At 43.8% G+C, this 16,854-nt stretch overlaps 2 protein-coding genes across 3 annotated transcripts in view; both read left to right on the top strand.

Annotated features, from left to right (window-relative positions):
* The window catches only part of GRIN3A (glutamate ionotropic receptor NMDA type subunit 3A), a 294,454-nt gene that overhangs the window by 252,336 nt on the left and 25,264 nt on the right, over positions 1–16,854 (top strand). The gene's annotated exons all lie outside the window — the stretch shown is intronic.
* Positions 14,031–14,543, top strand: PPP3R2 (protein phosphatase 3 regulatory subunit B, beta). The gene has a single exon (XM_047067186.1). The coding sequence runs from the start codon at positions 14,031–14,033 to the stop codon at positions 14,541–14,543; it is 513 nt and encodes a 170-aa protein (XP_046923142.1).

Below are 16,854 nucleotides of genomic sequence, written 5' to 3'. Positions count from 1 at the left end.
CATCTCAGCACATGCTATTACATCCTCCTTCCCCAAAAGTCTTACGCCTGGCATTTACCAGCTAATGCCTTCTCATTATAAATTCCCAGCTGAAATCTTGCTTCTCCAGAGCCTGCCTATAATCCCTGTGCCAATCTGAGTCATATCTTCCTTTTTAACCTCATATTATATCTCACTGAGAAGATAGTCATAGAACAAAGATTTAAAGGAAGCAAAGAGGAAAATGGGGAACTAGGGAACTAGCATGTTCTGTTTTTTTACTATGTGACATAAGCTGTACTGGGGACATTAATTCATTGGTTCTCACTACAACCCTGTTAGGCAGGCATTTTTATCGTTATTTGGAGAGGTTTGCATGGCATTTTCTAAATGAAGTAAAATTGGGCTGATACTGGTAGCTGAATTAAGTCAGCCGAGAAAGGAAAAAAACCAGTTGCTTAAATTGTGCAAAGCAGCAGTTCACTTGGTGTTTTCTACCATTTGCTGTGACCGTGGTTAACTCATGCCAAAACTTCCAAGTGATTCAAAGTTGACAAAAAAGACATCAGACAAGGCAAAAGGAGCCTCTCAGTCATGTCCCCAAAGCCAGCCATATGGAATGATCTGAACCTGCTTGATCACATGAACACCTCTAGGCTGTTGCCATTTCAGAGGACCATCAGACTGAGATATCAGCTGGAGGGACCATCTGACTCCACTGGACAAACCTCCACTGGAGGTACAGGACTCTGCAGACTCAGAACCTAACTCCACCAGGCACATAGAGGGGAACATCCTTCTGGAGACTAATATAAATCTATTTATTCCAGTATGAAAAGAGCTACCACAAAGCATGATAAATTTGAAGCCATATATTTCTGGACTTGTATCCTGACTCTACCAATTAACAACTGAATGACGTAGCTGCTATTAAGTCTCAGTTTCCTCATCCATGAATGAATATGATAACACCTGCCTTGTTATTTTGTTCTGAGAAGAGGAGATCATTTATGGAAAGACACCTGACATGGGGCACCTGGGTGGCTCAGTCAGTTCAGCATCCAACTCTTGATTTCAGCTCAGGTCACGATCACGGTTCCTGAGTTCGAGCCCCATGTCAGTCTCTGTACTGGCATTGCAGAACCTGCTTAAGATTCTCTCTCTCTCTCTCTCTCTCTCTCTCTCTCTCTCTCTCTCCCCCCTTCCCCTGCTCTCTTCTCTCTCTCAAAATAAATAAATAAATAAATAAACTAACTAAAAAAAAAAAAAAAGAAACCTGACACAAGTAGCAAATGATGGAAATATTAATATACAATCAGTGCAGGGAGAATGAAATCATCATGATGGATTAGACCAACCATGACTCATCCCCTAGGACTGATGATGGGACGGCTTCCCTTGAAATACATGGTCACATAGAGAAGACCTAAACAAAAGCAGCATTCCCTTAGGAAGAGGGACACAGGAGAATGGATGCCAAATAAGCAATCACTCACCTATTCCATACCCACTCCATAAATGGAAAAGTTGCTTCCTCTCTCATCCCAACCACTTCTTATCTGTACAATGAGGTGTTTGGGTTTTATCATCTGCAAGAGCCCTCCTAGCTTTGATCCAGTGGATCATCCTGAGATAATATTAATATTCTTTACAGTACAGCATAATGGTTCAAAACATGGGCTTCAGAGACCATTCTGGATTTGAACCCTATCGGCTATGTGATACAGGACATGTTAGTTGGCCATTCTGAGCCTCAGCTTCTGCAAATTGGGGATGATAATATCTACTTTGTAGGATTATTGAAAATTAAGGTAGATAGTGCTTGTAAAATACTGAACTATGCCCAAATATGGTAGCCACAAGATCACTTATGTTGTTAAGGATTTTGAGGTTTCACTATAAATGTTCCAGGATTTTTATGAATTTAGCAGCAATTTTGAACAAAACCAAATTACATGTGGACAAGTAAGAAGATAAGTTTTGAATAACAAATAATCATTAGAAGCCATAAACTGTTCAGGTCATGCATACAAAATACACTAAATTTTTTTTTTCTAACCATGGTTTTTAGCAGGTCAAATTCAGGAGAGAAGCATTTGGGAAATTCTGGATGTAGTGAATTAGAAGCAGTTGGATAAGAGACTGACATCAGGATCAAGTTATAGTTAAGACCACCCTGGGCCCTCTCTCCTGGTCAGCTGAATTTGGAAGGGGGAGAGAGGTAGGACTGAGGAGAATGGAAGGGAAGTGTATCATTAATTGGAACCTCAGACAAGGAAAAAAAAAAAAAAAGAATATTCTGTGTGTGTAGAGGTAAGCAGGCCGCCCCCAGCCTCGGGGAATCTTCTGAACACGCATGGAGCTGTTCTTTCTCAGGAACGGTGCTCTGCAGTATGGTGCATCCTGGTCTGTGCAGTAGCAAACTGCCATATGATGATGCTCACCTGTGTGCATTTAAACAGCAGTGCGTATCCTTGTACACCAGCCGGCACATTTGTCTTGAACAACCTATGACAGAATTTCAGGATGTCTCCCTCACCGAACCCAAAGGCAGAATATAATTAAATGAAACCAGTCTTTATCTCATTGGCTGAGCTTGGGCTCCTCTGTGAAGGCCCTCTGCCTGCTGGATTTCCCTTGGCTCAATCCATGAATTTCCACCTGCTTTTTTTTTCCCCAAGCTTTCAGAAAAGGTCAGAAGAAGGAAGCATTTACGTAAGTGCTTTGCTTCCCATACCTTTTGCCTCAAATGCCGTACATTGCTGGGCTGTGATAGTGTGGAAACCAGGACCAGCCCTGAAATCGGACAAGCCAGATTAGAAGCCTGCATCTACCATCAGCTTGCTTAGGGCAAATCACTAACTCAGCTCAATCGTAGCTTCTTCATCTCTTCAGGGGCTTCTTGGGTGGAGTAAATAAAATAGCGGTTTAATGAACGTGTCCCACCTCCTTCACCACCCAGGGGGAGGAGTTCTGCAGGGTACCTCTCCCGACAGGTGCCCTTGAGGAGGACATTCCTTCGTTTATCTCTGGCCCGACTCTCCATTTTCCATGTCCAGTCCTAGTCTACATATGTTGCCACAGAGTAATTAAACACCCTTTCACTCCGAAAAAATAACCCACTTTGGCTAGTAAGCGATATGGTCACCTAGTAACACTATATGAAAGCTGTGTTTTCTTCCTATTTCTAGTAATTGGACATTAGTATTTCATCCCCTGTGAGGACTTTGATCTATTCACCTCCCATCTCTTGGCAACCCCAGAGCTGTCTAGCTGCAGTCTCTCTGGAGGATAAACTCATTTTTTTTGGACTTCAGGGCTTTATCTGGTCCCCCAGAGTCACCTAGAAAATCGCACGTCCAATTCTGCCAACCAGACTCCAGCAATTCTCAAAGGAACTTTAAATGACCTCAGATGTTTCTTCACGATGCTCCTAGCACAGTTGTGCCTACGCTCACAGTAAACTTATTGTCCATCAGTTCCACTGGGGAAAACGTATGGCAGACTTTAAATTCCTCCGTTTTCCTTTGACTCAGGAAAAAAATGTAATTTTTTGGTAAAGTCACTGACTGAACTTAGAGTTCCAGGGCAACAGTTTTGTAAAATCTGTTATTTGCAAACTAGGAAAAGGAAGTCAGCAGATCACAGTTTAGCAAACTCCCAAAATTCTCCAAGAAATTATTAAGGTGTATAATGATACCTTTTTTTCTTTTGAGATTCAGTGGGGGAAGAGCAGAGAGAGAGGGGGACAGAAGATCCAAAGTGGATTCTCACAGAACCTGATGTGGGGCTCAAACTCATGAACCACGAAATCATGACCTGAGCCAAAGTCAGATGCTTACCTGAGACTCAGGTGCCCAGTGATACCTTTTTATTTAAAAAAAAAAAAAAGTTTCTTTTATTTAAAAAAAATGTTTTTTTTAATGTGTATTTATTTTTGAGAGAGACAGAGACAGAATGTGAGTGGGTTAGGGGCAGAGAGAGAGGGAGACACAGAATCCGAAGCAGGCTCCAGGCTCTGAGCTGTCAGCACAGAGCCCAACGCAGGGCTCCAACTCACAAGCTGCTGTGAGATCATGACCTGAGCCGAAGCCGGATGCTCAACCAACTGAGCCACCCAGGTGCCCTCCCCAAAAAAGTCTCTTTTAAATAATGGATTGAGTAAATAATTGGTTTTACCTTTTAACCAACTGGAAACAGTAAAGAAGGAAGAGGAAATAGTGATCTTGGCAGAGAATGGATAGCACTCTCAAATAGTCTGAGAAGAGTTTTCAAGAAGACATTTGCAAATGTATGGGTTAAGGAAACCAACAGAAATAGTAGTGTCCCAGAGCAGGTGAAGTGAAGGAGTCATTACCACATCTAGGCTCAAGGGAAAAAATGGAGAGAGCCATTCCTAGAACTCAGGAGTAAGGGATCAAAGGGGGTTTTCTAACAGGAGCTATAGCCTTTGGTGAGGGACATAGCCAACCAATGGTGACCTGGCTGGAAGATGGCCAGAGAATAAATACCTGACCTTAGTTTCCTCCCACCTTCTCATTTTCCACCACTGCCTTAGGTCAAGGGAGCCTGTCAATGTGGTCCACAGAGGACCTCCTCAGGGCACAAAGCCCAGTGGGAAAAGGTGGAGAGTGTTCTGGAAGGCCAAAAGAATGTACGGCACAGCCCCTGGTAGCAGACAAAGATGGGGATGGAATAGCTAGGGGAAAGTGCCTGCAGGCAGACAGCTCATGCCTTGCCCTGGTCAGAAAGGAGAGAGTACAACCAGGTCCACTGGAACAACACTGGTCTTGGGAGCCAGACCATCTTAGCTCTGCCATGACTACAAGGAAGCAGCTTTATGTCTGGAAAAGTTACTTAACGTGTCTCAACCTCGGTCGAAGCCCTATCTTCCCGGATTGTTATAAGGTTTTCTGCCTCTGAATCCAGGTGTCTCCTTGTGTTGTTATATGTGGGAAACAAATACATACTAAGCAGGAAGTTGGACATTGCCATGAAAGGAGTTCCATCTCAGGAATTCAGAGGCCTTGATTACATGGTATAAGGAAACGGAGAAGTAAATTTTGGAGCAGTCTAAAAGCAAATCATTGTACTTTTTGGTGTTTCTGAATACCAAGGAAAGTGCACCATAAGAAACTTGCCACCATTCCATCCTGAGCTCATCCTCAACTTGACTTTCACTACATCCCTGAAATTTCTCCATCCATGGCCTTCCCAATCCTGAACGTCATCTAATAAGGAAATCACTTAGGTTCTCTTAAGCTTGTTTCCTCACCTTAAGATTGAGCTGCGTAGCTTGTGCAGCTTAGAGAATGCTGTGCTTCTCAAGCTGATACATTTAGAGGGACCCTGACTTAACTAGCTGAAGAGATGGGTCCTGGAAGAAGGACAGGGAACTGACTGGCCTCCAGTCTGGGCTCTCTATCTCTGACCACCAAAACGTGCATCCCATGTAAAACTTTCTAATACTGTTCACAGAGAAAACAGAGTTTTCTCATGATAGATACATTCTTCCCTCTATTAATTTTGGGGGTAGGGGAAGAGGAAAGGGTTAGTCAACTAGAACACTGAAACCCAAAAAAATCGCATGGGTCACATCAAGAAGCTTCAATGCCGGGGTACCTGGGTGGCTCAGTCGGTTCAGCATCCCAACTCTTTTTTTTTTATTATTATTTGTTTATGTTTGTTTACTTATTTCGAGAGAGACAGAGAAAGTGAGAAGGCGAGAGGCAGAGAGAGGGGGAGAGAGAGATTCCCAAGCACGCTCCACAGTGTCAGCGTGGAGCCCGATATGGGGCTTGAACTCACGAACCATGAGATCACGACCTGAGCTGAAACCGAGAGTCAGAGATGCTTAACCAACTGAGCCACCCAGGCACCCCAAATGTCCCAACTCTTGATTTCAGCTCAGGTCATGATCTCATAGTCACACATACATCAACCAGGCTCTGTGCTGATAGTGCAGAGCCTGCTTGGGATTCTCTCTCTCCATCTCTCTCTGCCCATCCCCTGGTCATGCTCTCTCTCTCTCTCTTGGTCTGTCTGTCTGTCTCTCTCTCTCTCTCTCTGTCAAAATAAAAAATAAACATTAAAAAGAAGAAGAAGAAGCTTTAATACTGGTCAATTTTCTTTCCAGTTTATCTTTAAAAACCCAAAGGAAATAGTATGGGGGTGGGGGAGGGGTGAGTTTCCATGCAGTCTGTTCTGCTCTTGACAACTAGGTCACATCTCAACAGCCTCCTGCCCCTCTCATCCCTACCCCTTCCTTTTTCAATTTAAAATGTCACTGCTATTCAACCTGATGAAAGTTATGGTGAGGCAAGGAGAGTTAATGACTGTAGATTGCTTTAAATTGAAAACCCGTGTATGTCGGGAGCCACCTTGACAGCTGAGTGCTTCCCTTGGAATAGCCTAAGTAATTAAGTTTAATATTTAAGCCAAGCATAAGGTCAGATGGAACCTATCCAGGTAGTGCTTTCTGGAAACCTGAAGAAGCACAAAGCTCTACGTGTGTCCTTTTATGATGTGGAGTGGGATTGCACATGAAGAAAGGGAGGCCAGTCTCCGAAAGGCCTCACTTTCTTTTACTCTGCTACCAGAACGGATTCATTCATCCAGCCAGCCAGCCAGCCATTCATCAGCAAACATGTACTGAACTCCTGTGTGCCAGCCCTGCACGAAGTGCAGCTGATGCAGAGATGAATACAGAAGCCAGAGGCAGGGAGACAGATCTGCGAACAAACCCCCTACCCCACACCGTCACAGGGGCGGCAGCAGCAGGAGATATAAGAGAGAGAGGTAGCACAGGCAAGCCTGTGAATCACTCATGGAAGAGGAAGAAGGAATCTGAGAAGGCTTCCTGGGGGAGGTAACCCTTGTAGCAGGAGGAACCTTCCAGTCTGAGCATGAGCAAGGCACTGAGGCCTGGGAAAGCAATGCAGTTTGGCCCCATCCTCCAGAGACACTGCACCCAATCATGCTGGATGGACACGACTTTATGCCCTTTTAGTGGTGCCCTCCTCGGGGATTCTGAAATCACAGATGGCCACCTTTCCTTGTGTTCTGCCTCATAGCCCCCCTGCTACCCCCAGGAGAGCAGGGGTATCTTTTAAAATCTCCATATGGAAGGCAGTCTGAAATAACTAAAAGACTTTCAGCTCCAAAAGTAGACATACTGAGGTTTGATGCCCTGCTCCATCACTGTGTATCCATGCAAGCCATGCGACTTCTAAAACTTCAGATCCTTACCCCCAAACTGGGGATAGATAGTAGTAGAATCTCCTTATAAGTAGTGAAATATATTTAATGAGCTATTTTCAGAAGAATACTTAGCTTAATAAATGTTCGCTCCTCTTTCCCTAAGTATAGAGCTACGTGTGCAGAAGAAAAAATATGTGGTAAATAACAAGCACATGCAAGAAATTACAGTTGGTGCACCCTCCCTTTTGGACCCATCTCCAAAAAAGCAGTGTCAGGAAGTATAAGCATCTTATAATTACAAGCATCTTACAATTCCAACATAAAGACTCTTATGTATTAGTTACATACGTTATAAAACTGAAGACTGTTTTACTGGAGGACTTGAGAAAGACATGATTCTGGAATTTTCTACCTTGTAAGTGCTGGATTAACCAGCTATTATATCATAGTATTCCTTTCTTCAAAACCAGCTTCTAGACTTGAGTGGGGAAACCTGAAGGTAGTTTATGCAGATCATTAAGATGCACTGAAATCAGATGTTTAAACCAACAGCAGGAACTCTTTTTCTTTAAATGTGGTCAGTGGTTTTTCAAAGTGCGGTTGCTGGGCGGACAGGCTGGAGACCTACCATTCTCCCGTGTTGTTTTCCTCTCACGCCACATCTTCACAAAGGTAGGGCTGTTTCTCTGTTGCTCTCTGCTTACAATATATGACAAAAGTTTTGAATTTTACTACAAGGAAAAACTAATTCTAGCGAGTGCCCTCTTCACCCTTGCTAATGACCAAGTAAACAGAGCTCTTAGAATAAGGGTCTCCTCCTTTATATACCAGAGATGCTTGGGCATAAATTATAGCTGGGACCAAATACCGTTAACAGTTTTTGCTTTTCCCCTGGTTATGTTCCATAGACTCATGAATATTTATGAATAGTTATTTACTATGCAACCAAAAGGTATGAATAGTGCTCAAACTGGTTAAGACTACTGTGAGAGAGTCTTCCTTCCACTTTTTAAGATTTCCACACACTGAAATCTATAGGCGAATCACATGAAATGAGACTCCTCCCTAATTATTCCCTGTGCTAATAAGTATTTGCTTCCACGCTCTAAAGATTCTGGCTTGGAAAAAAAAACAAAGCTTGGAAATGTGTGAAGATTGCCATCTAGTGGCTATGATGTGAAGTGTCACCAACTATCAGAAAAGCCATCTTTTTTGTTCCTCACCTTTGTTCCCAAGTCTAACAATGTGACAAATTGCCTTCACATTTCCTCTGTCATATCCAACGCCTCTGAAGACACTTTATCCCCATACAGCTGTAGGAATTGGTGGGATTTCAGGACATGCTAGATGACAAGGCAGCATCATTGGGGAGCCCAGGGACTCATAAATGTGCCCCTCTTATCACACATTATAGATGGCTTCCTGCAACATCTTAGCACAGGACTAGTCAGCCAGAGAAGCCCATACAATCACATCTGGAGCCTCGCCTCTGCTCCCTCCTTTCATCCTTCTATCTAGTAAGACTTCAGGCCTGGTGATATGGGTTGAATTGTGTCCCCCAAAAAGACACGTTGAGGTCTTAAAGAACTAATCCCCTGGTACCTCAGAACAAGTCCTGGTTTGGAAATAGGGTCACTGCAGACACGGTTAGTTAAATTGAGATGTGGTCATACTGTAGAAGCATGGCTCCTTAATCCAGCATGACCCATGTCCTTATAAGAAGACAGTTCCTCTGTAGAGATAGACACAGCGAGAACACCATGACCGTGAGGCAGAATTGGATTTATGCAGCTGCAAACCAAGGGATGCCAAAGATTGCCATTAAAATGGCAGATGCTCAGAATAAGCAAAGGAGGAGTCCTCTATGGCTCTCAGAGGGAACATAGTCCTGCTGACATCTTGACTTCAGACTTCTAGTCTCCAGAACTGGGCGACCATCAACTGCTGCTTAAGCCCCCGGTTTGTGATACTTTGCTGTGACAGCCGAGCAGACAAATACACCTCTCCTTTCATCTCCAGCGCCTCTTTCAGCCTAGCTGTTGAGCTGTTGAGCCGAGAGCCTAGCACAAGCTCTCATTTTCCAGACAAGCACATGTAGTGGTCCTTGGTTGCTAGCTGCTCTCCCAGCTGTCGGTCTCTCCCCTGTTCAGCTCACCCTTCACAGTGCCATATTAATCTTTCTAAAACAAAATTCTGATTCAGTCATTCTTCTGTGCTTTCAGCTACTCTTTCTGCGTCCTATAGAAACCAGATGTCTTGGCCAAACGTTCAGAACTCTTGTTGATCTGGTTCTGTCCATTTCACTTTGATATTTTATTCAAGTACTTCAGCCACACTGCACAGGTTGCTACTAACTCCACTCCTCCCTTTCCCACTCGTGTGGTTAGGGTACCTTTCCCCCTTGCCTTCATCAGAATCAAACAATACTTCTTACAAAGAAAAGTCTTCCTCCATTTGTTCCCAGCAAGAATGCTAGGAATTTCCCAATTTCTCAATTCTCTGAATTCTTATAGTTCTTGGCTCTTATACCTCTGATGACATCTTTTCCATCTTGTGTTATAGTTAAGTATAACTCTAATGCCTCAGTTCACTCAGCAGTCAGTAAGCTTTGAGTAGGGACCATCCCTGAATGCTCTCAATGCTCTACATGTTGAAGAAACATGATTGGATACATGATGCCCTGTAAGGAGTGATTGAATAAATGTTGCACTTTCTTCAGTGTCTAGAGAATAGTCAGACATTTCTTCACTTCATCTAATACCATGCTGTCCTTTGACTTCCCTGTTCTGGCCACAGTGGCCTTTTTTAAGGTCTCCTACTTGATATGCTCCCCCTGCCCCAGGGCCTTTGTACATGTAGTTCCTTCTTCCTGGAACACTCATCCCTGCCTAGAACATCCAGTTAATTTCTTCTAATCCTTGACATTTCAGCTCGACCATCACTTCCCCAATAAAGGTTTAGTTTATCTTTCTGACCAGATCAAATTCCCGTTGTGTAAACTCCTGTGGCACCACAAATTCCTACTATGTTACCTCTTACCTGCAACACTCACTGCAGGCACCCCTTTAACATTTCTGGTCATGGTAATTTGGTTAATGTCCATATTCCCTGCAAAACTATAAGCTCTATGGGGACAGAGACAGTTGGAAAATTATCTGCTTTAGATCACTATTGTATGCCTGTCATATAGTAGGTGTTCAATAAACATTCATGGAGAAAACAAATGATGACTATAGCTGCATTTACATTTGTGTAAATAATCTATTAAAATTTTCCAGGCAAACCTAATGCAGGCAATAATTATAGCACCTATAATTTTTGTACCTACTATATGCTAGACCTTGAGCCTAATTCTTTATGTGCTCTATCTCGTTTAATCCTGAAAATGACGCTATGAGTTAGCAATCATTGTCCTTGTTTTAGAGATGGGCAGTGATTCAAATAAGTAATTCTGCCCAAGATCACAGAGTTGTTAAATAACAAAACGGTGATTGAAAACCATTGCCCATATTAAACACCATGCCAGAATTACAAAAGAAAATCAAACAATACCCTTGATCCTTTTGAATACACATGATAAACATAAAAGACTGACCGGATAGTGCTACATCCTTGCAGTCACATTATTTATTAAAGTGTAGATTTCTCAATAGCAAAGCTGTATATTTCTCAAGGGACTGTATCTTGTTTACCAACTAAAGACCCATTAGCTGGCACAGGGCCTGGCACACAGTAGGTGTTCGATATATACTTGAAAAAAGGTTTGTCACATCCTTGTGAAAAATAAACACATATAGCCAGGGCCAAACATCTGCTTTGGAGAAAGCAAATAAAGAAGGAAGAAAGGGAAAAGAAAGGAGATAGGGTACAAAAGGTATTGAGCACCTACTGTGTTTTGGTGTGCTAATGTAGATGGCTTTATTATTGTAGATGTTCTCTCACCTAAACCTAAAATAACACCGTGACACCATTATATTATTCCTGCTTTTTGCAGATGAGAAATCTGATGCTCAGAAAAGGTTTTAACCTCAGGGCTGAGTGGCTCCACAGTCTGTAAGGATGGGCCAGTATGGTGATTGGCAACATCACAGATAGGTGAAGGCTTCCAGGTCAAGGTCAGCAACCACCTGTGAAGCTCCCAGAATGGCTGTGTGATACTGCTCAGAAACCCATTCTCCTGACTAACTTGGAAGATGAAGGTTTAAGTGAGCCACAGGACTCCTCACTTCCATTTCTGTTGGTTTTATTTCCCAATGTCAGTTATTTTTGCACACAACCATCTCATAGTTCTTTACCTGAACGTTTGAGGGGGGGAAAAATGGCTTGCTGAAATGGAAGTGCCATCAGGCTCCTGATTTCTTCCAAAACAATCAGTCAACCCTTTTAATTTACTTACTGCAATGAATGTCTGACAGTCCAGATCCCTCCACAGTAATAAACAGAAAGAGTAACAGTGAAAATGACTGAGGATAACAGCCAGAGAAAATTGAAACCATGGCACTGAGCCCCATAATAATGCCCAAGGACAGTGGCGCAGTGGGGAACTCAACTGCACATTGACTAAAACCTAAGATCAGCATGAGGTTACATCCTCTGCAAGGCAGGAGTAGGGCAATTCTTAGGTGCACACTGAATTATTTTAGTGAAGTGGTACCATCTTCCTGATACCGTCTGTTTGACCATTAGGTAACTCTTGTGACAACACTTCTCTTATGTAACATTTCTACATGCACTCCGTTATCTTCCTCTCGGAATTACCACATGCAATGGAGAAGGCAGTTACAATTACTATCACCGTTGTACAGTTTAGGACACAGAGGCTGGGACAGTAATGGCTCCTCTAAGGGCTCACAGCTAATCAGGGCAGAACAAAGACTGGAACTTGGTCTATTGAATTCTTATGCTCTCTCCACGACCCCTCACTACTTCCTAATAAGACACATAGAGGAATACGCTTACTAAAAGTTTCCCACATGAATAACTCCTTTCCAAGTGATGCCCACCAGGGGAAAGTTGGTGAGGGCTCTGTAAGGGTGCTTGATGGGCTAGTGAGGTCGGTCGCTGTGTTCCTCTAGCCTGCAATAGGAGGTCTGCAGGCAGTCCTCAAGGAGCGTGCTGAACCAGAGGAGCCAAAGTTGCTGCTGATAAAGTGTGAGAGCAGTGAGTAGCATACTGTAAAAGGTGCACAAGGGTGCTCATCAAATGACATCCATACACATGAGTGCCCAGGCCGCCGCTGTTCTTTAAGACCTTATCTCTACCTGCAGGCTAAATAGTACTGAAATTAGTAATAATAATAATAATAATAATAATAATAACAACGATAATGTTTTATCATTTTGGGTAATATCAGCTTTAATCCTCATCCAGCTGTACAAAATGTATTATTAGCCCCATTTTACAGGTGGGAAAACTGATGTTTTTCAAGGTGTAAGGATTTACTGCTACTAAGTGGGCAGTTTTCAGATCTGATGCTGGGTTGTTCTTAGATTTTTTTTTTCCACCCTATCATGTTTCTTTCAGATGTAGTTAATTCAGTCAGTTGGGATAATAATTTAGTAAGTTAAATATTTTAGCCTACAGACCTTTTCTTTCTTTTCCTTAAGCTGTCTAGATCTTGTGGTGAGGTATTCATCCCATGGCTTTGTTTGTGCCAGTTTAAGCACGCTTGCCTCTAAAGTGTTATTTTGGCTTTACTTAAAGCACAAAGGAGGTGCTAACATTTTTTAAGTGAATGTTTGCCCCCTTCAGTTTGATTTAGTGGCCTGGGGTTCCCCCTAGTCCCTTTGAATCAAATTTGCTCTGGAATCATGTTTATTTCTTATGCATTTGGGATAACTGATGTGCTCCTAAAGGAAAAAGGAATATGGGGAGGGAGGGGCAGCGTGTGAGATTAATCTTTAACAGAAAGGACAAATCCAGTTTAAGCAAAGGGAGAAGAGACAGTGTAAGGGCCACTGTCACTCTCAAAACCTGCAAAAGGCTTCTCTGGGCACATTACAGCCATTCCCAAAGCAGGAGAGCCACCAGGCACCAGTTCAACAAAGATGAAGGCCAAGATGACGGATTCCAAGTAATAGAACAACCAAGGCTGTATTCTTGGGAACTGTGTCTTCTTGAAAAATGCCCTGAGTTCAGCATTGTGTGTACTTCTCAGGAATATGTTACTGCCTATAAGTGATCCATGTGAGAAATTATGTGTGACATCTGGGTGGTCTCTTACAAAGACCCTGAACCCCATGTCCTGAAACAGGTCAGTGACCACCATAGGAAGGATGTCAATTGTGGCTTCCCCTCCCCCAGAGAATTTAGGAAGTATGTATAACCACCAAGACTTTGATGTATCATCTCATTTAGACCTTACACGAGGCTTGTATAAAGAGCCCTTGACTGCTGCTCACTCAGTTATTTGATATGTATGTTTATTAAGTACATACTGCATGCCAGGCCCTGTGCTGGGGATACTGCCCCGTTGGAATTTACTTTCTAAGGAAAAGAGAGAAAGTGAGAAGATAAAATACTAGCAAGGGGGCTAGGGAGAAAACCACCAGTGGTGGAGGGAAGGAAGGAGGGCGTGGCATCCTCTCAGCCTTGCTGTGCTGGGCATCCATCCACCACCCCCCCCCAAGCCCCCACACCTATCCCCACCCCGCTCCACCCTCCACTCTCTCCTACCCATCCTCCTGGCTTCTCCCCCTCCGCTCCGTGTCCCCTCCCCGCTCCCTCCCTGTTCCGTCTGGTCGTGGGTGTCCCGCGAGCCCTCCAAGCCAGCCTCGCCCTCCCACCGCGCAACTGTCCAGCCTGAACCCGCCCGCGCCCACCGCCCCTGAAAACGGGTGCCTGCATCCACGATGGGAAATGAAGCTAGTTACCCGACGGAGATGTGCTCCCACTTCAACCACGATGAAATTAAAAGGCTGAGCAAGAGGTTTAAGAAGCTGGACTTGGACTGTTCGGGCTCTCTGAGCGTGGACGAGTTCTTGTCCCTGCCCGAGCTGCGGCAGAACCCGTTGGTGCAGCGAGTGATCGACGTCTTCGACACCGACGGCAATGGAGAGGTGGACTTTGAGGAGTTCATCGTGGGGACCTCCCAGTTCAGCGTCAGGGGGGACGAGGAGCAGAAGTTGAGGTTTGCCTTCAGCATCTACGACATGGATAAAGACGGCTACATTTCCAACGGGGAGCTGTTCCAGGTGCTGAAGATGATGGTGGGGAACAACCTGCAAGACTGGCAGTTACAGCAGATCGTGGACAAAACCATCATCATCCTGGACAGGGATGGCGACGGGAGAATATCCTTCGAGGAATTCAGTGCGGTGGTCGGAAACCTGGAGGTCCACAAGAAGTTGGTGGTAATTGTGTGAGCCTTTTTTTAAGAGCAGCACCCACCAACTCTCACTTAACCTGTCTCTTTCAAGATCAGCTCCAGGCAGCCCAGCACGTCTCTCTTGACTTATTTGGAAGTGTTTCTCTTTGTGAAGCCACATTGTCTAACGTGAACCTCATGACCAGCTCAGTGTTATTAATTCTTCTCTCAGTGATTCAGGGTAACACCCCAGAGGAGCGTGGTGGGGAAAGAAAAACAAATGGCTTTTATAAACGTCTTTTTCTTTGCTTTGATCCAGAAACCAAACTATAAAGAGTCAAGAAGAAGTTGAAAACTTCAAAAATAAGAATATATACACTTCTTTGCCTCTACTTCTCATGCTTGTACATGGAGAAAACTGCACAATTTCAGTCAGGTGTTACGTGAACTACTTTCATTTATCTGTGGTATCCAGGTATTTTTTGACAGATTGTTAACTTCCTATTGTGGCAGCAGGAATAAATATATTTCTCTTGGCTGAGCACCTTTTAAGCAGCTCTCTCTGGATAGGGAAAGCCCATCCTTCCCTTTCCCAGGCTGCAGCCCCCTTCCCATCTTCATCCAGAAATCCCTGAGCATGTCTGAAGGGCTCCTCCTCTCTCATTGTTCCAGCTCCTGCCCAGAGGCTGGTCTCAGGGCTTTTGCAAGAAATACTAAGCCTGGACTGAATGCCCAGCCCAACTATCAGCCTCAGTGGTGGTCAGTCTTTCAGGATGGACTACCCGCCCCAATATTAAGTTTGGTTAAGGTTGCTTCCAGACAGACAGGGCAGGGACCTTCTTAGAAAGCTCTCACCTCCAAAACTCACCACCACCCACCAACCCCCAATTAAAGGGAAGGGGACAGATTCAGAGTCGTTCTTCCCACAAGGCAGAGTCAGTGAAGATCTCAGCTGCAGCGGGCTTCCCCTGGGATGCTGAAGTGGTGTTGCTCCTGGTACTCAAAAGGTGAAGAGATGGGCAAACATATCTCGGCAGCAGGCAGGGGGAATGCTGTCTGCACTGACTAAAACTTAGCTTTAAACATAAGACCTGGGGCCTGGCAGGGAAACTGAGAGAAGGGAGGACTTTTCATTCCTCACACCCTAATAAATCTGCAGCCAAAGGGTGTACCAGAGCCTGTTCACACTGGATCGGTGTGTATGCATCTCTTCCTACCCCTGTGTTCAGTGATGTCATGTCGATAGTTTGAAATTGGTTGTGGTGGAACTAGTATATCACAGAAAGGAGCAAAAGGTTTTTGTTTTGTTGTTTGGAGAACCATCGTACCAGTAAATCTACCACTGCCTGTATCCCAGATGTTACCAGCTCTCCAAGGCCCCACTTACTGTCAGTTCTCAGAAAACAAGCTGTCCTTGGTCCCAGCATCTGCCACTTCCCACCAATCCTCTTCCTCAGAGTGGACACTCCCCCTGGTCTCAGAACACCAGGACAATGAGACATACTCTCCCTACACTGGACAAAACTCAGGTGACGTTGCTCAGGATGAGGAAGATCTATTTGAAAGATATTATTATTCCTATGTTTTGAAGAAGACAGTAGCTAGTCTTGAAAAAACAAAAGTAAGAAAAATAAGTCCACAATTTTAATTACTGTCAGGGCACCCATCTGCCAAAGGCTCCCCTACTTTTTATTTAGTAGATTGTCTTGGAACCACAAAAGATAGGACTCTTTGTCCCCTTAATTCCTGTGCGGTCCTAATGTATTAATGATTAGTAAATGGTACCAACCCTGTAGTGTTAGGAGTCATACCCCTATTGCAGGATAACATCATTCAAAGGTTCAGACACAACTGGGTTTGGATTCATTTACAACTGGGTTTTTATGACAGTCACTCATTAGCTGTGTGAGCACGAGCAAGTTTCTTAACCTCTCAGTGTCCTTTCTCCTAATTAAAACAAGGATCCCTCCTATGGTTATTTAGAGGATTCGAAAAGATAAAACATGGTTGTCTCAGTCAGTAGACCATACGATTCTTGATCTAGGCGTTGTGAGTAGGTGTAGAGCCTACTAAAAAAATAAATAAAAATAAATAAAACATGTAAAGTGCCTAGAACACAATGGGTTCATTCTAATTCCCTTCCATTCCATTCATATATGTGTGTGTGTGTGTGTGTGTGTACATATATATATATATATATGAAACAGGAGGCCTATTGGTTCTTTTTGAACGCTTATTTAGTACTCAGCCACACCACTCTAAAATTAACTGAATATCTGTGTAATCCTAATCCAGAAAGGAAGCAATGTCATAGTCCTTCCCACCCTCTCATTTGCAGAAGGAACAAAGACTTCTTGACTGGAGAAAGT

This window comes from Lynx rufus, unplaced genomic scaffold (assembly GCF_022079265.1).
Source record: "Lynx rufus isolate CCGP_SWC_20201006 ecotype Redwood Valley unplaced genomic scaffold, mLynRuf1.p SCAF_10, whole genome shotgun sequence".
Lineage (NCBI taxonomy): Eukaryota > Metazoa > Chordata > Mammalia > Carnivora > Felidae > Lynx > Lynx rufus.
This window is presented reverse-complemented; position numbering and strand designations above follow the sequence as displayed.

Excerpts from the sequence above, each read along its gene's own strand:
- PPP3R2 (XM_047067186.1), top strand. The coding sequence starts at position 14,031 with ATGGGAAATGAAGCTAGTTACCCGACGGAGATGTGCTCCCACTTCAAC.